This window comes from Chelmon rostratus, chromosome 23 (genome assembly GCF_017976325.1).
Source record: "Chelmon rostratus isolate fCheRos1 chromosome 23, fCheRos1.pri, whole genome shotgun sequence".
NCBI classification, from domain to species: Eukaryota; Metazoa; Chordata; class Actinopteri; order Chaetodontiformes; family Chaetodontidae; genus Chelmon; species Chelmon rostratus.
The window spans coordinates 19,107,468-19,134,976 of NC_055680.1; the positions used below are offsets into that span (position 1 = coordinate 19,107,468).

A 27,509-nucleotide genomic window follows, 5' to 3' on the forward strand; every position below is an offset into this window, starting at 1 on the left:
ATCTTCTCCGCGTGGCCGCGCGCGCGCACCAGCGTTCCGACGGCCGACTGAAAAGCGCGTCCTCGTGCGCTCCGCGATTGGCGGGACGAATCCGAGGGGGCCGGTGTCGCGCGCGGGGCAGACAGACGTGAAGGGGAGACGACAGGAAGCGCGCGCGCACACACGCGCTCGGTGGGCAGCTGCAGATGCACCGCTGGCGCGCGCGCGCGTGTGTTCGTGCATGTTGACTGTAAACAGCTGGAGCTCATTTGTCGGGACATGAACCTCGAAATGAAGCCGCTGACAGCGTGTGATCGTCGGTCAGGAGGGTGGAGGTGCTGACGGTGCACACTCAGTGTACTGCACCACGCACAGCTCAGATATCTGACTGAAGTAAAAGTAGCAATGACAGTGTAGAAATACTCTGTTACCAGTACGTCAAAGCAAAAGCAGTGGCCAAAGACTTTAAATGTCTTGTTTTGTCCAAACAGTCCAAAAGCCAAAGATCCAGAGATGTAGTACACTTATTGATGTACTTTTTACTGTACTACATGTATTGGATTACTTTAGTTACTTTGTTATAAATAAAACTACCCAACAGTTTATAGAGTACGAGTGAAATGATCAGTCAATGTCCTCCAGCCGAGTTTTTATTCTTCACATGGACACAAAGGACACTGCGATGGCTCGTATTAAGAGCAACAAGTGCAGTAACCAAACTCACCACCAGAGGGCAGTGACTGTCACTATCAGCTTTATGTTAAACTGTGTGTTCAGGTTGGACCAGGTCTCTCTCTCTCTGTAGTCTTTCCTACCTCTCTCGACCACCCCCCACTTTTCTCCTCCTGCTCTCCTCATCACTGAGTCTGGATTCAGCAGCTCATACGCTGCAGATGTCCTCGAACTGTCTGTCCCTTCAGCCTGTCAGTCCTTCAGCAGCAACATGAAGACAAGACAAAGATTTTGGTTTCTGCTCTGGGTAAGACTTCAAATCTAACACCTGCTTTTGACTTGTTTAAAAAGTGTTAATTGGTTGAATAAACATAGGATCATTTTTCTCACATTGGATTATTAATTATTATTCAGTGTTTAAATAAGGCAGCTATGGTAAATTGACCATATTTCATGTTATCAGCAGTTGTAGCTGGAACGCTGATCCTGATGTGCATTTTATTATGAAGGTCTGGTGAAGTCTGTTTGGTCTTTTCTTTATCAAAATTAGAAAAGTGCAGGTTGTGGTGAAGCAGCCCAGCAAATGCAGGAAGAAGATTTTTTGTCTAATATTTAAGAGAAAAATGGAATTTACTGGTTTCATGTTGATAAAATCCAGCTCACTGTGACTTTTTATTCATCAAATGACTCCAGATGTTTGTTTTCTTGATAAAAGGCTAATTTACTGTCTCTTCTCTGAAAACTGTAAAATGATTTAAACTACTTTCAATAGATCTTTATTGGCTTAATTGTCTCGTTTAAGCGGACTTCATATATTTCTATTATTATTATCTCTATTATTCTATACCCATCATTTACCCGCAGCTGCGTTATCAGGGGATTAACAATTCCTGCTCGTTGATCATTCGGCTCTGCTGTGTTGTATCCAGGTGTGTGTTTGCAGCGTTGGTCCGACGCATTGCTGGCACGACCTGGACAACAGCGAGTACGACTGCTGGCCTCTGGACAAACCAAACGAATACAACATGATCGACTGCGGGGGTGAGAATCTGACCGTCTCAATGACTGAATGTCTGTACAGGTACAGTACAAACAGGTGCTGTCATATCTTCTTCTTCTTCTTATATCTTCGCCCAGGTCTGGAGATGGCCTGGGTGGTCCGCCCTCCAGAGACTGTGAAGACCGGCGAGGTCTTCAGCGTCACGTACTCAGTCACAGCCAGGGACTCTTTCTACCACTGGGCGATCGACAACCACATCTTCACAAACAGGTTAGTACATCTGTGAGACTGGCTCACAAGAGTTCAGACTGTATTTAAACCAGACTGACCGGCTTATACTTCTTTAAACTAGTTTTAGACTGGACAATTAAACTCCACTGGGAGCCAGACGGGATCTTAACCCGGTCTGAAGTCTGGTGTGCATATGTGTTCAGTTCCATAGTGAACGCTCAAGCAGCTCGGAAGTTCTGCGAACATCACGACTGTCCAGCCAACTGGAATGAGGCTGACGGAGAAAACTGCTGCATTCATCACGCTAACATCCACTCCTGTCCACTGGGATACATGGTACGTACTGACACTAAGTCCCTTATTTTAACTTCTTAGTATTTACAGCAACAAGTTTCCTCTAAATTTCAACCAGTACAATGACATTCAACACTAAAAAATGGAACCATGTGCTTCGTTATTTTCAGCTTCTGTATGTCAGCAGGGACTTTTTACTCAAAAATGCAGCTTTTTGAAGAAATTACATTTTAAAGACAATAAAACAATGAATATTAAATAAACCAAATTTCAGACATCAGAGAGCATCTGTGGTCCCTGGATTCCTGACGACGGAAAGATCTTCACACACACCATCTCTACCTCTGGCAAGATGACCCAGACCAACTGGACTGCCAAGGTAACGCGCTCACATGTCCAGTTTATCTATGCGGCCCAATATCACTTACAGTTTCTCAAACGAGTAATGGTTTCTGAGCTGGTCGAAGTCATCTGAATAAACTCCATAAAGTCTTAAAACATAAGGGCTAAATGGAAGAAAGCTCAGTAGGGGGAAGTCAAAGACCTCTCTCCTTGTATGACTGGATAGAAGCTACAGGTGGGAAAAGGTGGGTTCTTTAGGCGACTGACAGCATTCAATCAGGTCACTAGCTTAAGTGACAGAAAGTTGAGGTGTAGCAGTGCATCTTGCATTGCCAAGAATACAAAATTCATTATGTACGATAGTGACTTCAGTGTGTAAAGACCTTTGTCCTTTGATACGCTGGGAGCATCCAGGGAATGGTCAGAGTATATTTGTAGAACAGTGATGTGATTTTGGGTTTGGCTCTCTACAAATGCCAAAATCAAGTCACTGCTATACTAATTTTCTATATTTTAATGTACAAGTCCTGATGTAGGTTAATGTTTGTACGCAGACGATACGCTACTTTATATCACAAATGTTTCAAACTCTCCTCCTCGTACTCCAAAATTATTTTTGCTATAATAGGAGGCAGACACTCAATAATGATTATAATGATAATAATACTTTATTTGTACAGCACCTTCCATACAAGAATCCTAGCTCAAAGTATTTTACAACAAAAAAAGTACAACAAGTGCAGATAAAAAAGATACAGGATGGACATGAGAGAAAAGAGCTAAGACACTGAAAATCTGATCTAATTCAGAAAACAGTGACGCTACCAACGTGCTACTGAGAAATGTTGTTAAAGTAGTAACACCACTACTTGTGGCATCACTACTGCTCAACACTGATTGGTCGAAAGGCCTCTGAAAGAACAAGCATAACAGAGCCTCCCATCATCCACTACCAGTCTTGATTACCTGTCAGCCTATTCCAGCCCAGAATGTCTTCCCCTGGTTTTAACCTCACTGTGGGTATTATCTGTGTCTGTGTCGTTAAAAAACACACATCACAGTCTTTCATAAAGAGAATGAAGAACATAAGGTGGAAAATAAAACCCTCTGAACAGATGTAAACATTCTTGGCTGGTGTTTCTGATAACCAGGTGGACCCATTACTTTGCCTTGCAGGTGGTTCTGGTCCACGCTGGCTTAACCTCCCTCATCGCTCACATACGAGTCGGTCGCATGCAGGTCGCTCTTGAGGCCAAGAGCACTGTGCAGCCTGCTGTAGGTAGGTTATGTTAGTTTATGTCCCTCTCTACTTCCTAGCATGACCACAGAAACAAATACAAGGGTCATGTGACCAACAAGGGTCGGTAAACGCCATATCAAGGCCACGTTTGTCTCGAACTTGTTCACAGGGAGGCGTCAAAGAGGACCAACAGTCGTCCTCTTGATCCTCCTGTACGTCTGAGCTCTTCACCTCGTCACTTAGATGGAGACCAGACGCTCTCTCCGACTGTTTCAGCTCTCCACAGTCTCATTATTTGGGTTGTAACCGCCCAAGACTCATGGCCATAGGTGACAGTTCGATCATAGACTGAGCAGTCAATCGGAAGCTTCACATTTAAGTTCCTTATACTCCAATTTAGACAGAAACTTTGTTCAAACATGGAGTATTTAAAGGATAACTTTCGTTTTTTACAACCTGGACTTTATTTGTAGCATTAAATACGCCCATTTAGACACTCAGACAACTTTGGTGGCATTTGGAGTCGTTTTGAAGAAATTAGCCCCAGAGGAGCGGCGCGTATATCCGTATAATGCAAGTACTCGGGGCATCCATGCGCAGCCTCTATAAACGCATAATCTGCGGCGAAACTCGTTCATATTCCAATATTTAGTTATGATATGCTGGTGCTATTCCCCTCTGAGCCCGTGGTGGCATGTTATCAACATCCAGTGTCTCTAGACAACTGTCATTGATGAACATTGTCCACAAGAACACCTCTGCCTCCGCGTCCTCCTTTCAACGAGCTCCTCGTCCGTGTACTCTGGCTCAAAACGGTGAGGACGTCCATCGTAAACAAAGTCATCGTCCACCACCTCAGAGTCGGAAAAGTATTCATCCATTTTGTGAAAAATAACAGTCGCAAACTAAAGCTAAACTAGCCGACCGCCGCAGAGTCAGCCGTGTTGTGGCTGGCTGCTCGCAGCGCGCGGCGGTCGAAAATGACGTCATCCACGTCAGAAGTAGTTGTCTAGAGACGCCGGATGTTGATAACATGCCACCACGGGCTCAGAGGGGAATAGCACCAGCATATCAGAACTAAATATTGGAATATGAACGAGTTTCTGCAGATTATGTGTTATGTAGAGGCTGCGCATGGATGCCCCGAGTACTCGCATTATACGGATATACGCGCCGCTCCTCTGGGGCTAATTTCTTCAAAACGACTCCAAATGCCACCAAAGTTGTCTGGGGGAGTAAATGGGCGTATTTAATGCTACAAATAGTTGTTAAAAACGAAAGTTATCCTTTAAGTATAATAAGTTCAGGTAGTGTATACTGTAAGGTCAGGAATTGTTGTGTTTAGGTTTCAGAGACCATTATCTTTAGGTATAAGGTTACATGTGTGTATTTTATATTAGTGAAAACATGAACAAGTTGCTACTTAATCCTTCTCTCTGTCCTCTAAGTGTGTGGAGATGGTGTTTGTGAGGAGGCGGAGCTTTGTTCCACCTGTCTAGCCGACTGTGGTGAATGCCCCATGACCGCCGCAGCCAAGCTGGCCATCGGCCTGCCGCTCAGCCTGCTCTGCCTCTGCTTCATACTGACCGCTGTGGTGAGAATCAACGACACGCATGCTAATTTGAAAATAACACAATAATGGAAGCCCTTAAATGAAATCTGTCATAAATCTGTCCTGCGCAGTGGCTGAGGTACCAGAAACAGAAGCTGCTGTGGGACGAGAGCTGGATCATCGACTTCACGACGATAAAACAAGGTGTCGTAACAATCAGGCTGCTTTAAACTACCTGAAACCAGCCGGCTCTAATGTAAGCTAGTAAGGGTCTCCACAGGTCACAAGAGGTCTGAACCGATCAGGCGTTGGTCTGAAACAGCTTTAAACTGATTCAAACAGTCATCACATGAAGTATAATGAGACTTTTTGTTTTCAGGTCGTTCTAAATGATATAGATCAGACGTAATGCGTCAGAAGCAGCAGTGAGTGCAGCCCTCTGTCTCTCTATAGATCCGGAAGCTTGCATGACGATGGGCAGTATCATGAGTGTCCCGGTCGGCAACAGCGACAGTAACACCAGCTGTGTGACTGCTCTCAGCTCCTGCACAGGACAACCAGGCACCAGGAAAACTCTGTTCACCTGCACTGGGATATAGTAAGCCCACCTGTTGGACTACGGACGGTCTGGAGACAGCTGGGGGGGCACTGTGAGAAAACGTCCTGGATTAACATCTTTTTCCTCTGCAGTGATGGCAGGACGGTGGCCATCAAGAGGATTCAAACAAAGACTTTCTCTCTGTCCAAAACCATCAGACAGGAAGTCAAACAAGTCAGGTAACGCACACACATACACACTCGCCATCCTTCATTAAGACCCTCGAATATCAAACACTGACCGCATCTCTCGTCCGCCTCCAGGGAGCTTGATCACCCCAACCTGTGCAAGTTTATCGGCGGTTGTGTTGAGGTGCCTAATGTTGCCATAGTGACAGAGTACTGCCCAAAAGGAAGCCTTAACGATGTTCTGCTTAACGAGGAGATCCCACTTAACTGGGGCTTCAGGTAGATGCACAAACATGCACATCTTATCTGAGCTTTGATAGTAAGTTGATTTAATTTAAACCACAGACATTACTGGACTAATGTTTGATATTTAGGTAAATTTGGGTAAGAATAATAAATGAAGTCCAGCTTCACACACTCTTCCAGGTTTTCCTTCGCGACGGACATCGCCAGAGGGATGTCGTACCTCCACCAGCACAGGATCTGTCACGGCCGACTCAAGTCTCTGAACTGTGTGTTAGACGACCGCTGGGTCTGCAAAATAACAGGCAATATGAGTGTGTGCTGGAGCGAATGTGTTTCCCCTGCGCCGCGTCTGCCCATCTGTTTTTACACTGAATGTTAAAAATAGATGAAAACTGGGTAAAACATTAATAATCCAAGAATCAAAGTAACTGATTTTCATGGCTAAGACAGCAGTTTAAAGGTGCGTCGCTGCAATCAGCCAAAAATAAGTTTCCACCTGTCTGTTTGTAAAATCTGTGTTTTTTTGGTGAAAATGAGTAAAAATCTAAATCTGTGAGCCTTTACAGCCTAGAAGCTAATAAATGCATCATCTAATGTTGCATCACTTTTACATCAGACGTGTAAAAGCACGCAAACATCATCTGACTTCTCTGGAACACACGATAAATCTTTGACGCCGATTGGACGGTTTAATTTTTTGATTTTGATTGACATGTGATCTGTCCTGTCAGATTACGGGCTGAGAACGTATCGCAGGGATGATGGGGCGGAGCCTCTTTCCACCTATCAGCAGAGACTGTTGGAGGTGTACATGCCGCCTGAGTTCCAGAACTCTAACGTGGAGCCGACGCTGGCTGGAGATGTGTTCAGGTATCAAAGAGCTGAACCGCGAGCACGAGTTCCCAAAGGCTCAGGTGCACACACGTAGACCAATCACGTTGCTCCGCTCTGTATGTTTTCCCAGCTACTCCATCATCTTGCTGGAGATCGCCACTCGCAGCGACCCCGTCCCCGTAAGTCGTCGTGTGTGTGTCCCACCGTCCAGCCGCTCTGCTGTAACTCGCTGCACAAACAGAGGACAAATACCTGAATGTGTTGCAGGCAGAGGAGTCTAACCTGGAGAGCGCCTGGTGTCCTCCTCTACCTGAGCTGATCTGCAGTAAGGCCGACAACACCTGCCCCTGTCCGGCCGACTACGTGGAGGTGTGTGAGCGCCGCCCGGACCTGCTTCTGAACAAACGTCATTCATCTTTATTTCTCGAGCATCAGCCTCCGATTGTTTTGACGTTTGCATCATGAAGTGCAGTGACTGATTGCTTGAGGGACAATACAACGATAGAAGAGCGCTGACTGCATCATTTTTATTGGTTTGAATGCTACGTTGTTGTCGGGGGTGATCACAGCTTGACTAAAATGTGATGAGGAGCAATGCTAACCTTAGCATGTTAGCTCGATAGTGATTGCCACATTCAAAAACATAGTGAATTACAACGTTTAGAAGCAGTTTACACGTCTCTGCGTGTGCTTAACGTCCTTTAAAATAATCGTCTCTGACCGTCAAACATCTGCTTCGCTTTGTCCAATCAGAGAACGGCCGTTTCTGAGAAACTCTGTAACACAAACTTCAAATCACAAGAAAACTCTCTCTAACCGCTTGTGCTGTCTTTTGTCCCGTGTGTGTCTCCGTAGCTCATCCGGCGCTGTCGCTCTCATAACCCCGCCCACCGACCCACCTTTGAACAGATCAGGAAGTTCGTTAACCGGATCAACCCGATCAAAGTCAGCCCAGTGGACATGATGATGAACCTGGTAACGACCTGCGGCACAGACAGGGCAGACATCACTTTGAATATTGAATCATGTTGATGACAGAGGCCGCCTTATTAAAATCCAGGGCTGTGATTGGCTGTTTCCTTCCTCCGCTGTCCAGACTGTATCACATGAAGGAGATCCAACGCTCTCTGTTTCAGATGGAGAAGTACAGTAAACACCTGGAGGTGTTGGTGGCTGAGCGGACTCAGGATCTGACACATGAGAAGCAGAGGACTGACCGGCTGCTATACAGTACAGCACGCACACACACATGCACGCACACACACGCACGCACACACACACGCACGCACGCACGCACACACACGCACACACACACACGCACACACACACACATAAAGGTGAAATAAGACAAAAAGACGGGTGTGTTCTGTTGCAGGTATGCTTCCTAAACAGGTAGCTGACGACCTGCGGCAGGGGAAGCCGCTGCAGGCTCAGAGTTACGTCAGCGCCACCATCTTCTTCAGGTAGGAACTGACTGAATGTGTTTCCACGTGTTAATGCCGAGGCTGCACGACGGCATCTTCTTCCTCCTCAGCTGTTGCTTTCCAATAAAAGGCAACAAAAAGTCTGGAGAAGGTAGACATGTTTGAGTCAGGACGTCTGCAAGACGTCTGAGGACATCAGAGAGACAACTGACAGCATCATCGCTGACTCAGAACAGGGCTGAGTATTTACCATGTACCTGTGTGTGTGTGTGTGTGTGTGTGTGTGTGTGTGTGTGTGTGTGTGTGCAGTGATATTGTGGGCTTCACACAGCTGTCCAGCAGCAGCACTCCTTACCAGGTCGTCGACTTCCTCAACAAGCTCTACACAACGTTTGACGACATCATCGACAACTACGACGTCTACAAGGTGGAAACCATCGGAGACGCCTGTGAGTGTCACGCACGCACGCACGCACGCACGCACACGCACACACACACACACTGGATTTAACGTTGCTGACTGTGTCATCGGGTGGTTGTAGACATGGTGGTGTCCGGCGTTCCCCGGGAGAACGGGATCCTCCACGCCTCAGAGATCGCCAGCATGGCTCTGGACCTGGTGGGCGTCTGTCGCACCTTCAGGATCCCCCACAAACCCAACATGCAGCTGCAGATACGAGCTGGGATACACTCTGGTACACGCGCCCTCTCGACGACATACACACACCTTACGAATCAAAATGCACCTCCAGACCCGTTTTAACGCGTCCCTCTTCAGGTCCGGTGGTAGCGGGAGTCGTGGGGACGAAGATGCCTCGTTACTGTCTGTTTGGAGACACAGTCAACACAGCATCGAGGATGGAGTCCACCAGCCTGGGTAACAGTCTGCTGCTAACAGAGCAACACCTGGACCATCTGAGAAGTCTCCTGACTTCACCTGAGCTGTGCCGTTTACCTGAGAAGCCGTTTAATGCAGGAAAGAACATGTTTCACGTCATCCCTGTTTACAACGTCCGTCTTTGCTGATGGTTTACGTCTGGTTCCATAATCCGTTAACACGGAGGAGCTTTCAGACCGCCCGCATTGGGAGCAGGAGAGGGTGGCTGACAATGGTTCAGCTCTGTAATGAGCTCCTGCACCATGGCAACCACAGAGCCTCAAAGAAAACAAACCTCACTGAATTCTTCACCAGCAGCCAACGAGCATGAGCCGCTGAAACCATCGGCTGCACGGTTCACAGTCTGGTCCGGACCAGCGAGCAATTTGATACGAGCTAGCTAGACTTCCTGTATGAACGGTATCATAATGTTAACAACTCCCTGTTTTAGCCTGGCTGTAGCGTAGCAGCATCTTACTGCAGGCTGTTCAGCACAAGAATAATACAGGAACATAATAATAATAATGATAATAGCGACATCATTATTATTATTATTATAAATATAATAATGATGTTGATAATAATAATCAATGCATTGAAAATCAGAACCAACAATAATCATAACACTTGAATGAAAATAACCAAACCTCCAAGCAGGCATCCTGGGGTCCAAGCACCCGACACTCAGGGCTGAAGCTGCATCACAGTGGTTTTTATGTTTGGACCCTCTTGCTGTGCCAGGATCTGCTTCAGGCTTTGAGTCCAAGTCCTCCCTAAAACTAACCCAGATCAGTCATTTCAGCCACGTTCTCACTTGTGTCTGCTAGTTCAGGTTCTCTGCACTACACTAAAACACTAAATAAATCACATGCTGTGTATTCATAAGTTCAATTATGACAGCGTGATGTTTGAGTATACTGTATTTAAACTCTTCTAAAATCTAAATCTAAAATCTTCACACCACTAATGAAAATATTTCAAAATAATAAAGTGACTGTGACATATAAATATGTGGACTAAAGACCAGCAGAATGTTCTAACACAAACCGGGTGTGTTTCCAGCCCTGAAGATCCAGTGCAGCTCCACCGCCTTCTACCTGCTGGAGGAGATCGGCGGCTACCTGCTGGAGTGCAGAGGAATGCTGCAGGTCAAGGTGAGCCGCCTCTGAAACAGGCACCGGGAACACCGGGAGCCGCCCAGTGACGCTCTGGATCTGTCTGTCTCTAACAGGGCAAAGGTGACATGGTGACTTACTGGTTGGAGGGGAAGAAGACGTCCGTGGTCTCCAAGGACGTCAGCCCCGACGCCAAGGCAAACAAAGGCGTCACCATGGAGACGGAGGCGGAGAAAGAAGGAGGGCTGTGCTCGTCCGTGCCCGGCTTTCTGAACGGTGATCTTCTCCTGGATCCGGCCTGATCCGGCCTGATCCGGCCCGAGTATCATCTGATCAGTTAGTCTGAACAGAATGCAGAATGCTAACGTGAATGCTATGCTACATGTGATGTGTGTGTTGTACTGTGGCTGTTTCAGTATGTCATTAATTCACCCCCCCCCCTCCGAGCTCAAACATGTCATCACAACCGTCTCGAGGCCCAAAGTACTGGTAGCCCTGCTTCTTCTTCAGAGGGACGGTGAGGACAGTGAACGTCATTAGGACACATCAACATGCGTCATAACAAACTTTCTGTTCACTGTGCGGCTTTGAGCCCCCGGGGGGGTTTTCCAGGTAATTGTTCGCAGCCTGGATGCGAACGGGCTCTTTGGCAGAAGAGCCAGAAGACTCGACTTCAACGAGGGAGATGCCAACAAGCCGGACTGGACTGCAGCACGCCGTCCCTCGAGGAGACTCAAGGCGACACTGTGTGGACACCGTGTGGACACCGTGTGGACACCCTGTGGACACCCTGTGGACACCCTGTGCTGTCAGGACTTTCATTCCTTCTCTCACATGTGTTGTTAGAACAAAAACATGAGATTTTAGTAAGAAGCTTTCCCGCTTTTTCATTCTGACGCTCACAGAATCAGCAGCCAGCCAATTATTTCCCACCAGTACGACCTCGCCCCCACCCCACTGATCTGCTTTTTAATACTTCTTTCTTCTGTTTATCGACTCTTTGATCTTTTATTGTTGGCTGCATGTGATCATTTAATTTCCCGGCGTGGGATTAATAAAGTTTTATCTTATCTCGACAGCTGATGGTTGAGACGTCAGTGGAACAGCTGACTGACTGTCCGGTGTTTCTCTGTGGTTACCTGCTGGAAACTCTTCGTCTCAGTCAGCTGTTTGAAAGTTTAAGAATTTTTCTGTGGAAGAAGTCTTAAAAAGAAAACCAGGACGGATTCTGCCGTCATGGAAACTGAGAACATTTTATTCAAGGCTGAAACTGATGTTGACACAATATCTGTACATTTCCTGGTTTTTCCCTCTGGATGATCAACATTGTACCAAATATAATAAACTGACATACTGCTGCCTCCTCTGAGTGGTTTCAGCTTCATTAACACGTCTGCTGAGTGAACATTCAGTCACATGGTCGACTTGAAGAGACAGAGACGAAGGGATTTGTTTACCTGTTGGCAGCCAAGATGGCCGACGTGACGACAGATGGAGCGGAGGAAGAGGAGGAGGAGGAGAGGACCGGAGGGAGGAGATGGAGGAAGATTGTGTGTCAGATTGAATCTCGTTATCAGCAAACATCAAATCAACGACGTTCATTTCTGTTCACGTCCACCTCAGCCACAATCTCATGATCTGGGGAAACGAGCGGGAAAGGAAGGGAGCGGCGGCAGTTCAGGATGAATCCTGCTGAAAACACCGAACAGAAGGGTCTGAGCAGCATCCTGGGAATTCTCCCCACTGCTGAGTTTAGAAATACTGAAATATTTAACGTGGAAACTAACGCGATGTTTACGGAGCCCCTAAAGCAGGCATCTCAAACCGATTCCATGAAGGGCCGCGTGGCTGCAGGTTTTCATTCCAACCCAGGAGGAGCACACCAGGCCAACCAATCAACATCAAGGGATCACTTAGTTAACAGCTGAAGACTGAGATCAGCTGATTAATTGATTCCAGCCAGGTGTGCTCCTCCTTGGTTGGAATGAAAACTTGCAGCCACGCGGCCCTTTATGGAATGAGTTTGAGATGCCTGCCCTAAAGTGTCATGAAGAAAAAAAAAACTATATCGTGCGCACGAGATACTAAAACGTGCGCTCGTTCATTTCTACAGACAGGTAGCACCAACAATAGACAGCGGGCTCCCTTCACGACTGAATCTCATTTTAATATTTACCGTATTTTCCGCACTATGAGGCGCACCTTCAACGAATGGACTATTTTAAAACTTTTTTCATACATAGGGCGCACCGCGTTATGCGTAGGAACAGTTCCCACTGTGGTGTCTGCGTTGCGTTCTGCATCCACTAGATCAGGGGTCGGCAACCCGAGGCTCCGGCGGCTCTTTCATCCCTCTGATGCGGCTCCTGAAAATAATTAATGAGCATTTAATTAAAATGTATTTTATTTTAGTTTGTTCGTTTTGAAACAAACACCGCGCGCTCACAGATGACAGCTGATCCTGCGTAAAGATGCAGGTGACGGCGCACAGCGCGGATGTGCAGACGCTGTGCGCTGAGGTTCAGGAGCCGCGGGTTGCCGACCCCTGATCTTGTGCATGTTTTAGTATCTCGTGCGCTCGAAATAGTAATAGTTTTTTTTCTTCATGACACTTTAGGGCAGGCATGTCCAAACTATTCCATAAAGGGCCGTGTGGCTGCAGGTTTTCGTTCCAACCAAGGAGGAGCACACCAGGCCAACCAATCAACATCAAGGGATCTCTTAGTTATCAGCTGAAAAGTGAGATCAGCTGATTAAATGAGTCCAGTCTGGTGTGCTCCTCCTTGGTTGGAACGAAAACCTGCAGCCACACGGCCCTTTATGGAATAGTTTGGACATGGCTGCTTTAGGGCATTGATCCCCAACCCGTGGGTCGTTTGGTACTGGGCCGCACAGAAAGAAAAAATAATTTCCATTGTTTTGTTGTGGAGGTGGCTGACAGTGGCAGTCTGCAGCCAGGTCCTCTTGACATGATTAAAAAGTGGATTTACGTTCATTATTATTGTTATTATTATTATTATTATTAAAGAGAAAATACCACAGTTTTTAATGCCGATCTTATCATTTTATTTTGTTTTTATCTGCTACACCTTTAGACTGGGCCGTGAAAATACTGTCAGACATTAAACCGGGCCATGGTACAGAAAAGGTTGGGGGCCACTGCTTTAGGGGCTCCGTACAATGTGACTTTGGCTGTTTGACATTTATACAAGTCGAAAAGCGTCTCTGGTGTTTGTAGTCGCTGTTCATGTAACAGAAGTTTCTTCCAGTCAGACGCGAACTTGTGAATGTCACCAACGCTGTGTCCAGCCTGGCTGTGGACTCGTCTTCTGAATATCAGACACTCGGAGGGTGTTTGAGTTTTCATTCAGAGGGATCTGAACTTCATCCAGTCGTGGTGAGATGTCATCTAAAAAATCCACTGACCAACACAAACATTGAGAACATCTGGCTGCTCCAGGCCTCCACAGCGTCTTTAATTAGAGCGTCTGTATCTGCCGAGGGTCTGCCGAGGGTCTGTATCCGGTCTGTGCTGAACTGACTGAACACAAATGATAACAACATGATTAACAGCATGAATTCTGAAGTGTGTCTGTTATACGGGCTCATCTGTATGAGTGGAATACAAGAACAGCTGCAGAACGCAGAACGCGCACACACACACATTTAAGATTCAATGATCAACATTAAGCTCACCTTTTAGCTGTTAGCTCACAACATTACTGTTAAAGTATTGATGGGAATTGTTTGATGACAGAAATCATCTCGGCTGGATCTCTTCTGAAGAACAGCGAGGGACGGAGACGAAGAGCAGAGTCCTGGTTTTAATTACAGATGAGGCAGAACGAGTGTGTTTCAAGTGCTTTGTTAATAGAATGAGTACTCACCTAAAGAGTCTCTCTCTCTCTCCATCCCTCATTCACGGTTCAGCTCGCTCGCCCTCTCTCATCCACCCATTCTGTTGACAACATTTACATATCTGAGGACACACACACACACATCAAAGTGTCTCCTCATCATCAAACACAGCTGTGTGTGTGTTTGAGGGCTTTTAGTTACTGAATACATCAGACACACGCACACACGCGCGCGCGCGCACACACACACACACACACAGGATAATAAAGTGTTTGGACTCTGATGAAATGAAAAAAACCTCTTTAATATCAAAGTGATAAAATGATCAGAATGAAACACAGATATAAAAATAAATAAAACGAAGTGACAAAGATTTTCCCAGAACTTGTGTGACGTGTTCAAACTGCAGCACAAACCCAAAACGATCTGTTTGATTCCACAGAGACAGAAACACTGAAATGTTCACCGGCGAGAAGCTGAAACAGGTTTTCCTTCCAAAACGGCCACAAGCGTTCATGGAGGAATCGAACAGCTGCTGATTCATCTTCTGTTGACCAACAGTTTCATTAATGAATTCAGAGTCAACAGATAACACGCAGGCTTCTCAGGCGTTTATTACGCGCAGATAAGATGTTAACTATGAACCCAGAGCGGCTGTAGAGCCTCACAGACCGCCACACATCGCTGAGTTCAAAACCCAGAAACTTCTCATCTTCATCTGCACCGAGAGAAAGACTGAGGGCAGATACCGGACCCAGAAATCCTTTCCACCGACGGAGCGTCACATCTCAGGCCTCCCCCGGTGCAGACACACTTGGGGTCCCATCGTTTCCACTGAACGCTGGCTGGCGGGAAGCTTTTGGAGGTCCGGCAGGTTCGGTCCACTCCTGACGTGGTTCAGCGGCTCCGGGCTCTACGTGGCTCTCAGAGCACAAGACAGCCGAACCCCGGGAAGGTTTGAACAGTCCGTCGGCCTGAGACCAGAACAGGACGACGGACAAGAGACAAGAGCGAGAGAACAATTTTAAAACGTCTCAAACAGACAGAAAGATTCCTTCAATCATTTTAACTCTGAAAAACCTGATTTCTGTCACACAGAAGGAGGAAACCTCTGAGCTGAACTGGACGTTTAATGACGTGAGAACAAACACAGTCCAGGGTTTAACAACAGCCCCTCACAGGGGGCATCACCTACAGCCCGACCTGATATCCACATATGGGAGCTTTAAAAGTCCGATAACGATGAACAAAAAGAAAACACAGACAAACAATCTTGATGCGGATCATTGGCTTTTGTTTTTTATAAGAATTGACCAACATGCAGAGATCACACACACACAGACACACACAGACACACACACACACACACACACACAGACACAGACACACACACACACAGACACACAGACACACACACACACAGACACACACACACACACACAGACACAGACACACACACAGACACACAGACACAGACACACACACACACACAGACACAGACACACACACACACACACACAGACACACACACACACAGACACAGACACACAGACACAGACACACAGACACACACAGACACACACACACACACACAGACACACACACACACACACACACACACACAGACACAGACACACACACACACACACACACACTCTATTACTCAAATAAACACAAAATTCAACTTTCAATCAACGACTATTTGGCTTTAAGAAACTGTGATGGCTTTTTTTCCACTATTTTACATTTTAAAGACCGAATGATTAATCGAGAAAATCTGTTTCATCGACACTGAAAATAAAAAAACATTTAAAAAACAAACAAATGCATAAAAACATGATTGTGTTTGTGCAGAAACACTCACCCCCATCGGCGCTCCAATGTGCTGTCAGTCTTGCTGGAGGAGGGCGGTCCTCTTTTCCAGCAGCCAATGAGATGCGATCCTGCTGGCGTAGATTACATAAGACCAGGACAAGACCACAACAGCCAGCAAGACCTGAGAGACAGAGAGAAATAGACGAGGGCATAAGAACGTGCTTTTGTTGTAATTTGTGCAAATGCAGCTTTAAGAACTTTAAAGTGAGATCTTGGACCAGACTGGACGATACTGATTCAGACTTTATTATATTTATCCATTTAGAAAAAGACACCGAGTGGAAAAAGTTTCCATCACAGCACCAGTCACTGGTAGGGATCATGTTTTCTGGAGATGCCTCCAGGTGAGCAGTGCCGGGCTGGTAACTGCAGCAGCTCCTCTATGACATGAATGCTGCTTTGACAGGCTAAAGAGTGTTTTCAGTGGGCTAATCAACTAGTCTGACATGGACACGAAGGCCTCTGGGAGCACCTGACAGACGGATTTACCTGTGTACGCAGGTACACACCCACAGCATGTGATGAGGAGGGTGGAAGACCTTTACAACTTCCTTTTCAAGAGCTAAAAATACGTTTTTCTCCCAGTGTGAGCTACAAACTTCAACTGTCTTTTACAGCAATCAATACTGATATCAACTTTCTTGATAAATAAGCCCATAACGGCAAAGATGTGCAGCCCCGAAGGTCCGTTATGAAAGTCTCTCTCTAATACTGTCTGCTATGATTAGCTCAGCACGTAGCTAGCTATTCTCTCCACCACGAACTAACTAATGCCATTCATCACGTCGTCCAACACGGAAACTTTTTTTTAACTCGACTCAACTCATTTTACTTCGAGTTCTTTTATTTTATTCATATTAACTACAAAACCGGCAAACTTTTGCTAAAGCCAGCTAGCTAACCGTTAGCGGTTAGCTAGACCGAGCACGTTTCCGGTTAGAGAAAACGATGTTTCAGCAGGAAGCTGAATGTAACGTCACCACAGAGTAGATCCGGTCCAGAGCCCGTCTGCTGAAAGTCTGCATTTTCTCACAATTTGATTTGATTGATCGATTGATTGAGTGATTGATTGATTGACTTGCTGCCTCTGCCTCTTCTTCTTCTTCTTCTTCTTCTTCTTCTTCTTCTTCTTCTCCTTCTCCTACGTCTTCTACTTCTTCGTTTGCTTCTTCTGAGGTTTAGCATTCAGCTTTTTTAAGAGCAATGCCGCCACCTCGTGTTCAGCTCGTAGACGCCACAGATGGAACAGCGACGTGAGCATTTTACAATGACTCTGCTGCACCTCTTTCAGTCATCCTCTCTGCAGTATCACGACCCTTCAACCAACAAAGTTCTGCATTTTAAACATTAGGTCTTCAATGATTGACAGAGTCTGTAAATTTAAAAGAACTGCTGCAGAGTCAGTGCACAGCACCACCATGTCTGACCTCGCTTCCAGTAATAGCCACCATCATCATCAGCTGTATGATCTGATCATTTGTCTATATTTCTTTTCCCTAAGTGAAACTGTTGGATGTGAACTAATGTTCTGACTTTAAAAAAAACTCCAAAACATTCCTTTTATACAAGTTGGTGTCCTGTTTCCTTTCCACCTCCATCTGTATTTAGCTCCATGATACTTAAATCAACTTCCACCATAGGAAATAGCCACGGGGGAACATTAATTATTGGAGGAGGGGAACTAAAACTTATTTCTTCAGCGCTGTAGTCTTCTGATTTATCCTTTGTCTTCCATCCAAAACCATTTTCCTTAAATCTGCTACACTCCCATAATTAATTTTGGACACTTTAGTGGTATTTTCATCCCCACATCCTCTGGGCCGAATCCGTCTTCATCATTGTTCTCTGTATCAAACGGTTGGACGGACTTCCTGTCAGTCAGGAAGTGCTGAAACTTCACCTACATCACATCTCTGCTCGCACTGAGATCCAGGACCTACAGGACACCATCCAGGACCTACAGGACACCATCCAGGACCTACAGGACACCATCCAGGACCTACAGGACACCATCCAGGACCGACTGAAAATATAGAGATATCCTTCATGAACACATTAAAGTTAGCAGAACTGGTTTCAGGTACTCTTCTCCTTTAAGTGGAATGGACTGCAAGCTAACCTCAAGCTTTAGTCCTGCACCCCCCATAGAAGCTGGATTGTCTGTTTTTTTTATGATTCTTGTAACTGTTTCTCTTAATTCCTTGTTTATTGTGTAATTGTCTTGTTTGCTGATTGCGTTCTTGTGAGAGTTCCTTGTTCTCAGGCTTCTCTTGGAAAAGAGATCTTAACCTTAATGACGTAGTCTAAATAAAGATTAAAGAAATAAAAATAAAAATGAAGACTTTCTCTTTCCAGTGAAGTACATAGAGCAAGACTTGCTGGTTGAAAGTGTAAATCCCCAGTTGTAATGTCCATACATCTGAATATATTGACGAACATATCCTTCTGTATAGATTCATAAACATTGATCATAATGTTAAATAATGCTGGACTAATGACACTTCTTTAAAGGAATTCCATGAACGACATCATATTGATCAGATGACTCCGGCCCCACTTTAACTCCAAACTACCTTTCTGGACCCAGTTGTAAAACCTTCCACCAAAACAACTAAGAAAACAACTACCATTAATTCTTTCACCTCACACATTTTTTCTGTTTTACCATTTATTCTAACAACAGCATCCAGTCGATCTTCCCTTCCTGAATCCATTCTGCTGTCATGCTATAAGTCCTGACTGTTCGAGGATTTAGTTAAGTCTTCAGACCTAAAGCTTCTCCATCCATTTGTCCAGATGTGAAGTTAAGGATGGATCTATAATTTCCATCATTATATGGATTATTTACTAAAAGGCAAAATAAGTGCACTCTTCCCTTTTTTAATAAATAGATAGATAGATAGATAGATAGATAGATAGATATACTTTATTCATCCCAAGATGGGAAATTTCAATGCAGCAGCAGCATTACACACAGTGAAATAAGTGAAAATTTCAGAAATAAGACTATAAAGAGCAAACTATACATAATAAAATATCAAAATAGCGAGCAGTAAAAAGATTATATACATAATAATAAAATAGCAAAATAGTAAAATAGTAGTAGTAGTAGTAATTTTGGCAGCTAAATTGTGGAGCATAATTACAAAGCTGCTCCGGTCCTGTTGGCGTATCCAGCGAAAACGTCATAGTCATAATAATGATTATTAAGATAATGAAATACTTCCTTAAAAAGGATGCATTGACTACTGTCAAAATTCTGTCTTGCTGGTGGAAATGGCATGGCGCAGTTTCAGGTGTTTAGTTTGGCGTGGGTCATCTTCTCTTTTGACGATCTTTGGCCTGAAAAAAAAAATCAGATATCCGGTTTCCCATCATTCACCGCGGCACGTTCTTATTCCAGCTGTGTGTAGCTACGGTTCGAGCGAAAACACCCGACACATATGTCTCGTTTTTAACGGGGGGTTCGGTCTAAACGGATACGAGCGGCGGAGCCTGGTAGACCGATAACGTCGCTAACGGCGGATGCCGCTTACGGTGCGGAATTCTGCCCGGAGGAGGAACAAAAACCCGGATGAGAAGCTCCCGGAGCGACCAGGGGAGTCTACTTCTTCTGCTCAGGTACGAAGAGCTAACTGTGTTAGCATGTTAACGGGCTACAAATGACAGAGACATTTCCGTGTTACCTCTGTCATCAACCTACATTATCTAAGTTACCGCATCATAGTGGGCGTACAGGAGGTTGTCACCATTTAAAGTTGTATGATAAAATATTGATGAACGTGTTTGAAGCGAGAAGAAAACATCTGAACCTGTCGGCTCTCTACATGCTAGCAGTGCTCACTGTCCCCGATAGTCAGTGTTAGCATGCTAGTCTGCTAGCAGCTATCAGTGTCAGTACTGTTATCTGTCCTCTCCTCCGGTTCTGTTTTTATTTTTATGAAGAAGACACAAAGTCAAACCACGAAAGACTAAACGGAGACTATAAATGTGGAGAATGTGGTTTAGCTTAGCCGCCTGTTAGCTTGTTTTGCTGCAACAACAAACACTATCGAATGATCACCAGGCACTAGGAGACACATAACTACTTTGTTGTTGTTATTATTTATATTTCCTACTAAGTGTTGTTTTTACTAAATAGCTTCAGATTAAATTGTTAAAGTCTAAAGTCTCACAAACACTGTTGTCACACAGTGAGGAAGTGTTCAGTGCTTGGCTCTAAATGTGACCAGTGAGGTGTCACATTCTTCTTCACATTCTGTGTTCTGTGCATGTTCAGGTGATGGCGCCCACGCGAATGAAACTGCGTGTCCGTCGGCGTGATAATGCGGCCGGAGGAGTAGGTGCTACAGCAGGAGGTGGTCAGCCAGAGCAAGAAGAGGAGAGGAACAGAGAGAGCAGCGTTCGCAACAGCCGGAGGAAAACCACCACCAACACCTCGACCACAGCTGATGCCACCTCCTCCTCGTCTCCTCCCTCCTCCTCCGCCTCGGCCTCAGCGCGGGCGGTGACAGCAGCAGAGGAGGCTTCACCTGACTCCAAGTGTCCGATCTGCCTTGACCGCTTTAACAACCTGGCGTACCTGGACCGCTGCCTGCACCGCTTCTGCTTCCCCTGCATCCAGGAGTGGTCGCACAACAAGGCCGAGTGTCCGCTCTGCAAGCAGCCCTTCGCCTCCATCCTGCACTCGGTCCGCGCCGAAGATGACTTCAAGGAGTACACGCTGCGGCCGGCGCCCGCCAACAGCAGCGTCGCTGCCACTGTTGCCATGGTGGCGGCGATGGCTTCAGCAGCGAGGAGCAACCACCAGATGAGGCTGATGCTGAGGAGGCACAGAGGGGCTGAAGGTGGAGAGACGACTACAAGGAGGCGGAGGAGGGAGAGGAGAGGAACAGGAAGCGGAGGCAGCAGGGTGGAGGAGAGGACGGGGGTGTGGGAGTGGTACCTTGATTCTCCTCCTCTTGCACTCACTCCTCTTCCTCACCACCCCGCCGTCTCGTCCATTGTTGCAGAGGACAGTGAGGAGGGAGAAGACCTGGAGGAGCAGAGGATAAGGAGAGGGGCTGATCTGCCGGAGCGTGGGGTGATATTTGAGGGACTGACGGGACTCGGGGGGGCAGTTGCACCTGTGGCCCCCAATGACCGGGCATCGCGGCGGCTGATGACTCGTTTGGCAGCGAGGCAGCGGTTGCAGCGAGAAGGTGGAACTTTAAGGCGGCTGAGGGAGAGAGAGACTGTGGCCTTCCGTCGCACCCTCTACCGCAGTGGCATACGTGTCTGCGGCGTTGCCGGGGTCGGTAACCAGGGTCAACAGCAGCGTGACATCACAGCAGAGAGCTTCCGACGGAACCCCGTCAACCTTAACAGACTCCGCCCCTGGTTGCGACGGGAGCTCACAGTGCTGTACGGCGCGCACGGCTCGCTAGTCGACATCGTCCAACGCATCATCATGGCACGGCTTGCCCGTCACGGCCTGGAGGACACGCCCACAATAGAAGAAGAGCTGCGACCCTTCCTGTTGGCCCGCACCGACCACTTCCTGCATGAACTGGTCAGCTTCGCCCGCTCGCCGCTCAGCCTAGAAAACTACGACCTGCAGGCGGTGTACGAGCCGCCGGCCGCCGCCCTGGAGCTGGACGGGACAAGCAGCTCCACCGACAGCAGTTCTGTCATCGCCATTTCAGAGGGTGAGGAAGAGGAGAGGCAGGCGGGAGGACGATCAGAGGAGAGGCTGCTGGCGAGGGCGGGGGGCACTCCCGACGACATCATCCAAACCGGAAGCTGCCTCAGCATGTCGGCCTGGGATGACGAGACTCCAGGCCCCTCCTACTCCACTGCTGAGCCCTCGTGTTCGCTCGCCTCACTGTCATTCATCCCCACCCCGCAGGAGGCAACCAATGAGGAGGGAGGAGAGAAGCGGGAGGAGGAGGCAGAGGAGGAGTGTCTGATAGTTGGCTACAAGAAGCCGATAGCAGAGCGGACTCCTGAGCTGGTGCAGCTCTCCTCTGACACCGAGGAGGAGGAAGGAGAGAAGAACAAAGTGGAAAAAGAGGAGAACACGGCTGAGAAGCTTCCTCCTCTGCCCTCCACCAGTCCTCCCCTCTCTTACCTCCCTGTGATCCCTCCTTCCACGTCAGGCGTCTACAGAGATGAACAGAACGACAAGACGAAGGACAAAGATGCAGAGGCGGTTGGATGCCGCTCACGTGCGCGCTCCTGGTCAGGCAGCTCAGAAAGAAGCAGGAACTCTGTGTGCACGCTCAGCCCGGCGACGCCTGGGGAGAGCGAGCAGCGGCGGGAGAGAGACAGCTGGAGAGACAGGAAGCAGTCTGCCAGCGAGGCGGCGAGGGAGAAGAGGAGGAGGAAGAGGAGCAGGAGAGGGCGGGAAAGGAGCGGCGACAGGCTGAGGAAGAAGGGCACCCTGTATAACCCAAACCGCTCCATTTATCCCGCCATGATGCGTCGCCGCTCCCACTCCCCGTCGCCATTTCACTCTAGCGTGGAGTCTGGCTCGCCGCCACCGCCGCCCAGCCCGCCCAACTCCAGCTGGGAGTACCGCTGTTCCCAGATCTCCCCTCTCACCTCCTCTGTCCCCTCACCCTCCGGCTCCTCCTCCTCCTCACCGCTCTGCTCCTCCCCACGGCCGTCGTCACAGACGCCACCGACGCCCTCACTCTCCCCCGGCGACGGCAGCAAGGCTCACCACGGAGAAAAACCCGGGGGGAAGAGGAAGTACAAGAGCCGCCACCTGGACAGTGATGACAAGGACCCCACCTGGAGGCCGAGCAGCAGCCACCGCAGGGAGAGTAGGAGGGAGAGGAGGGAGAAGGAGAAGAGAAGGAGGGGGAGAGAGGAAGGGAGGAGAAGAGAGAGGCAGAAGAGAGACGATCACAGAGGCGGCAGCGGCGGAGACAGGTGAGGGCGGATGCTTCCTGTGACGGATTTAAAAGCCTCACCACCGCAGCTGAAGAACAGCTGCCAGTTAGCATCAAGTATTCATAAGACGAGGTCACATGACCGTTTCAATGCTGTTCGGGTGTAAGTAAGAACAACAGCGTGGTGAGAGCGGCGATCACAGAGCGCAGGTTTGACAGTCGCTCTTATAAAATAATAATGTGTCCCACTGGCTGGCTGTGTCACTGCACACCAGAGCTGCTGACTTCCGAAATATTCCAGAGCAGACAGAATTGTGCACCTTTTCAATAGAAATGTCAAAAATCAACAATTTCGAATAGAATGTGAGTGAGTTTACTCATTTAACGTTGTGTTGAACGTGGATTTGTCAGCGAATGGGGGGGGGGGGGGGGGGGTGCTTTGAAAATCTGAGCAGACGATGTGGGCTGTGTGCAAACTTAGAGTTTAAAGTGAACAAGTGATTTATAAAAGAAATGTTTTGCAATGAAGAATGAATGAAAACAGAGTGATTAAATCTCCTCGATTAGCATATTCGATTAGGCTCCATCCCACACGGTAACAGCAAGCTGGAAGGTACTCGCAGAAGGTGTTAACTGTCTGATTTAGGCCTTATGCTGCTATCTGCAGGTTGACTGAAATATAAAAAACGAAAAATATATTGACTGAGAGGATGAAGAGCAGATTTTCAGTTTTAGGGTTGTTCTGTTTCTCGTGTCCTGATGGAGACGTGGTCTCTGTGCTGCGCTGCTCTGTGTGGAGCAAAGCGTTGATCTAACGGGTGTGAACGTCTTTGTTTCGTGTCTGTCCTCCAGCAGCCGGAGGTGCAGAGAAGACCGGAGTCCCAGCGTGGAGATCATCTACGAAGGCACCGCCCCCTCCAACACGACACAACCCCCCGCCCCCAAGCGGCGCAGGAAACGCCACCGCAGGACACAACACAGCAGGTACGGCGTGCAGCTGGAAGCATGTAGAATACGACAACAAACCACTTTATTATTCATCGCCGTTAACTGGCAACTTAGATCCATTACTTTAAAACATGCATGTAGTCAAAACTATTGAACAATTAGTCGTAACATAATTAATATAAATAGTTCTCACCAGTTGAGAGGTTAAAAACAGCCAGCAGGGGGCGACCTGCACCACCAGGAAGTGAGGAAGAAACACTTGCTCATACATTTAACAAATTCTTTGATTTTAATGGGATCTTTTTCTGCATGCTGATGATTCATAACTTTGCATTTGTACATGGTAAAAATAAGTTGCTCAGAAATAAATTCGACTCAACTGCTACACTACTCTTCCTCATTCCTTCATCAGTCATCTAATCAAAAAAAATCTGTGGACTGCTATAGTTATCGAGCTGCAGAAGGTGCAGACAGGACTTGTGTAGGTAGTTTACATTGATGAATGACAAAGAAAAGGATTAACACCACCTGTCTGTCTCTCTCAGTTCTCCGGTTATCATCACCCTCGACAGCGACAGCAGCCACAACGATGTCAACAAGAAAAGCAGCAGCAGCAGCAGCAGTCCACTCAGCAGCCAGCAGACCGTCGATTTCTCTGACCTTCCTCCTCTCCCATTGGTGCATTCTGCTGGAGTCAGTGCAGCCTTTCATGCAGAAATCGGGGAGCTTCCTATCGACATCCTGGACCATGGATCTGATGGGTCGGAGACAGAGCCAGCGGTCCAGTCTGAGGCTGCGGGTCCCATCGCCGTTGACAACAGTGACAACAGTGATCATGATGTGGATGTGGAAAATGTTGAGGGGAGCGGTTCGCTGCTGGGATTGGATGATGATAAAGGACCAGTGAGAAAGGCTGGTACAAAGGCAACCACTGCTGCTCATCAGAGAGAGGCCGGGACCGTGGTTGGTGGCTCTCCGCCAGCTGGAGAGAACGATGCTGCCCCCACAACAACGGATCTGGTTTACAAAAGAGATTCTGAGGTCTCAACCTCCGACAGCCATCTGCTAGCAACCATCCTCAATGACCTGAAGGGAATCACTGCACCTAAATGTGATCCGTCTTTGAACTCTGAACCCAATTGCTCATCCAGCACCAGAAAAAAGCCTTTTAGGGATCAATGTGAGGTCAATCAGGCTCATTCAAACCAGGACGACTGGTTGGCTAAAGTTAGACATCCCAGTCCCGATTTGCCTGCGGAGCGACAGTCTAATGATAGCAGAGACCAAAGTCAGAGCCTTGACTTGCCAACATTTCGTACCTCCATCCCCCCGCTACCTCCTCTTGAACGGCTGGAATGCAGGGTCAGAGAGGACGGCAGGGACCTCCCCCCGCTCCTCAAACAGGCCAGTCCTGTTAGGTCATACAACAGAAACACGCCACCGCCATTAAAACACAAAGATGCTGGGAGTCCACACCTTTTACCCATCTCTCCCATTGATCTGCGCCCACCTCAGGCCTCTGTTGACGCTGACCCAGTTGGTGCAAATTCAAATTCTCATGTCGACCTCAATTCAAATCCCACCATCGGCCCCATTGACTCCCGTTTGGGTGCTGAGCTGCCTAAAGATAACCAGGCCATCCCTCCTATTTCAACACTGAAGAAACATTTCCGGAGCACTTTGGCTCTGAGAGGAGAACTCGCCAATACCAGCCACATTTCAGCCACTGACATACATTCTTCCTGTCGTTTAGCACCCATTGACACGCATTCAGTTGCTTCTCCTAAAGTTGCCACAGTCGGCATTCATTCCAGTCGCAAACCTTCTACTGATTCCCATTCTTTTTCTGAGTCTGAAAATAGTTCTCAAAGTGTTGATTTCTTACCAAATCTGGACTTCAATCTCTTTCATTCTTCAAAGTTGCATTCCGGACTTGATAGTAAAAAGCAAATATCTTCTAGTCCTAGATCATCACCCATGCATCCTGTGGATTATTTATCTCCCATTGATTTCCATTCAGCCAAGACTGGCTGGTCCAAAGACAAGCCACTTAACTCTGACTCTACCTCCATAGGTTGCAGGAATAAAACTCTAAGCCCAAATTCCAGTCGAGGAGCACCCATTGACCTTCATCCTTCAAGCAGTATTTCTGCTAAAGGCACACTGGCAGGTAGTGATGTTTTCTCAGGTTCCAACTGTAACGACACATCACCCCCTGTTTTTGTTTCTTCCATTGATTCTAGGACTCAAAATCCCGCCTCACCCATTGACCCTTACTGTTCCAGTAAGAGAGAGAGCCTGTCAGAAAAGCTGTCAACCTCTAGAGTTCGCTCGGTGTCACCAAAGGCTGCTAGCGGTGGCAGGTTGTTACCCACTGATGCGCATCCTAGAACTCCCACATCTACTGTTGACCTCCACTCTTCCAGCGCAGCTTCAGAAGGACTGACAGGCAACAAAGCATTGTCATTAGTCAGCGATGAGGACAGATTGCCTCATGGTCACCTGCTACCCATTGATATGCATTGTACAAGTCCTGTGCCAGCTGCTAAGGAACACTCTTCTAGCTTTGTCAGCGCCGTGATTGATGGACACTTGAACCACACAGCCTTATCCTCCCTGACTTTCCAAGTATCACACAGAAAGTGCAGTTCCCAGTCCAAACCTACTGTTGACTCCCACTCACAACTTCTGCACCCCAAAGACTCTGATCCAGAAGCTCGCAGCCACTTTGATTCCAGCTCCAGCCCACAGTTCCCCATTGACACCTGCTCAAAACACAATCTTCCCATTGAGTCTCAGCCACCCGTTGACTCTCATTCAAAAAACTCTAGAAACTTTCACCTGACCGCAGGCAATCACAACACGTCTTCCCCCCAGTCTGTCGAGAACCAGTGGAACTCAAACTCCTCCATTGACACCCATTCAGAGTCTTAGTCACCCATTGATGAACGTTAAGCCAGCAGCGACTGGAACACACACACACACACACATGCCTAAAATGAGAAGACATTTACATGGTTTGCCGACTTAATGTATAAAATATAAAGAACAAACTGCTGATTTTTTTTACATGTTTTCTTTAATTTGTTTCTAAGATAATTTGGTCATTTAAAATGTAACTCCTTCCCGCCCATTTCATCCCTGTGGCCGAGTTCACGATGCTGTTTGATGTTTCTGTATGTACGGATTGTAGTTAAAATAATTATTTTCAGTTGTGACTTTGTAGGTTTGTTTTTTCTGTGGCTGGGATGTCAAAATTTGGATGAATTGATGTATTGGGTCACAAGTACTGATATGAAATTAAAATTTTGATATCATTTTTATTTAGAATTTTTATACCCAGGCTAAAGCCCTGAAGTTTCTGCTCAGAAAACGGCTCAGGTCGCCATGAGCTCGTGTTTCCCAGGAAATATGAGATATC

At 47.2% G+C, this 27,509-nt stretch overlaps 3 protein-coding genes and 1 long non-coding RNA gene across 5 annotated transcripts in view; 2 read left to right on the forward strand and 2 right to left on the reverse strand.

Moving 5' to 3' along the window:
- The window catches only part of LOC121626526 (nephronectin-like), an 8,188-nt gene extending 8,182 nt beyond the window's left edge, over nucleotides 1-6 (reverse strand). Inside the window, exon 1 of the mRNA XM_041965095.1 lies at nucleotides 1-6. This exon is cut by the window's left edge and continues 377 nt beyond it. The gene's annotated coding sequence lies outside the window, so the exon portion shown is untranslated.
- The window catches only part of LOC121627012 (atrial natriuretic peptide receptor 1-like), an 11,069-nt gene extending 173 nt beyond the window's left edge, over nucleotides 1-10,896 (forward strand). Inside the window, exons 2-23 of the mRNA XM_041965773.1 lie at nucleotides 1,581-1,692; nucleotides 1,789-1,921; nucleotides 2,086-2,218; nucleotides 2,451-2,555; nucleotides 3,695-3,797; nucleotides 5,207-5,352; nucleotides 5,442-5,514; nucleotides 5,764-5,908; nucleotides 6,001-6,087; nucleotides 6,172-6,315; nucleotides 6,463-6,584; nucleotides 7,014-7,152; nucleotides 7,247-7,295; nucleotides 7,384-7,485; nucleotides 7,972-8,091; nucleotides 8,253-8,346; nucleotides 8,492-8,579; nucleotides 8,850-8,989; nucleotides 9,083-9,235; nucleotides 9,319-9,417; nucleotides 10,480-10,571; nucleotides 10,649-10,896. Coding sequence (XP_041821707.1) covers nucleotides 1,581-1,692; nucleotides 1,789-1,921; nucleotides 2,086-2,218; nucleotides 2,451-2,555; nucleotides 3,695-3,797; nucleotides 5,207-5,352; nucleotides 5,442-5,514; nucleotides 5,764-5,908; nucleotides 6,001-6,087; nucleotides 6,172-6,315; nucleotides 6,463-6,584; nucleotides 7,014-7,152; nucleotides 7,247-7,295; nucleotides 7,384-7,485; nucleotides 7,972-8,091; nucleotides 8,253-8,346; nucleotides 8,492-8,579; nucleotides 8,850-8,989; nucleotides 9,083-9,235; nucleotides 9,319-9,417; nucleotides 10,480-10,571; nucleotides 10,649-10,834 — 2,565 coding nt within the window. The 3' untranslated portion in view covers nucleotides 10,835-10,896. The remainder of the gene's footprint in view (nucleotides 1-1,580; nucleotides 1,693-1,788; nucleotides 1,922-2,085; nucleotides 2,219-2,450; nucleotides 2,556-3,694; nucleotides 3,798-5,206; nucleotides 5,353-5,441; nucleotides 5,515-5,763; nucleotides 5,909-6,000; nucleotides 6,088-6,171; nucleotides 6,316-6,462; nucleotides 6,585-7,013; nucleotides 7,153-7,246; nucleotides 7,296-7,383; nucleotides 7,486-7,971; nucleotides 8,092-8,252; nucleotides 8,347-8,491; nucleotides 8,580-8,849; nucleotides 8,990-9,082; nucleotides 9,236-9,318; nucleotides 9,418-10,479; nucleotides 10,572-10,648) is intronic.
- A 2,755-nt stretch (nucleotides 10,897-13,651) lies between these two features.
- Nucleotides 13,652-17,390, reverse strand: LOC121626655. The gene is made up of 4 exons (XR_006007968.1): nucleotides 16,255-17,390; nucleotides 14,420-15,364; nucleotides 14,229-14,312; nucleotides 13,652-14,073 (listed from the first exon to the last, which is right to left on the reverse strand). It is a non-coding gene; the product is annotated as an uncharacterized LOC121626655 (long non-coding RNA).
- A 2,282-nt stretch (nucleotides 17,391-19,672) lies between these two features.
- LOC121626485 lies at nucleotides 19,673-27,299 on the forward strand. 2 transcript variants are annotated; one of them, XM_041965026.1, is made up of 4 exons: nucleotides 19,673-19,886; nucleotides 20,545-23,180; nucleotides 23,993-24,124; nucleotides 24,634-27,299. In XM_041965026.1, exons 1-4 carry the CDS (start codon nucleotides 19,791-19,793, stop codon nucleotides 27,020-27,022), a joined length of 5,253 nt encoding a protein of 1,750 aa, XP_041820960.1. In that variant the 5' UTR covers nucleotides 19,673-19,790; the 3' UTR covers nucleotides 27,023-27,299. The 2 variants fall into 2 exon arrangements, with proteins under 2 accessions (XP_041820960.1, XP_041820961.1); XM_041965027.1 differs by having other exon boundaries at nucleotides 23,996-24,124.
- Nucleotides 27,300-27,509: the final 210 nt, after the last annotated feature.

What these genes read in the sequence shown, in the direction of transcription:
- LOC121626485 (XM_041965026.1), top strand. Translation starts at nt 19,791, where the DNA reads ATGCCGCTTACGGTGCGGAATTCTGCCCGGAGGAGGAACAAAAACCCG. An exon ending in GGCGGCAGCGGCGGAGACAG is followed by an intron (nt 23,181 to 23,992) that starts GTGAGGGCGGAT and finishes TCTGTCCTCCAG; the next exon opens with CAGCCGGAGGTGCAGAGAAG. An exon ending in CGCAGGACACAACACAGCAG is followed by an intron (nt 24,125 to 24,633) that starts GTACGGCGTGCA and finishes TGTCTCTCTCAG; the next exon opens with TTCTCCGGTTATCATCACCC.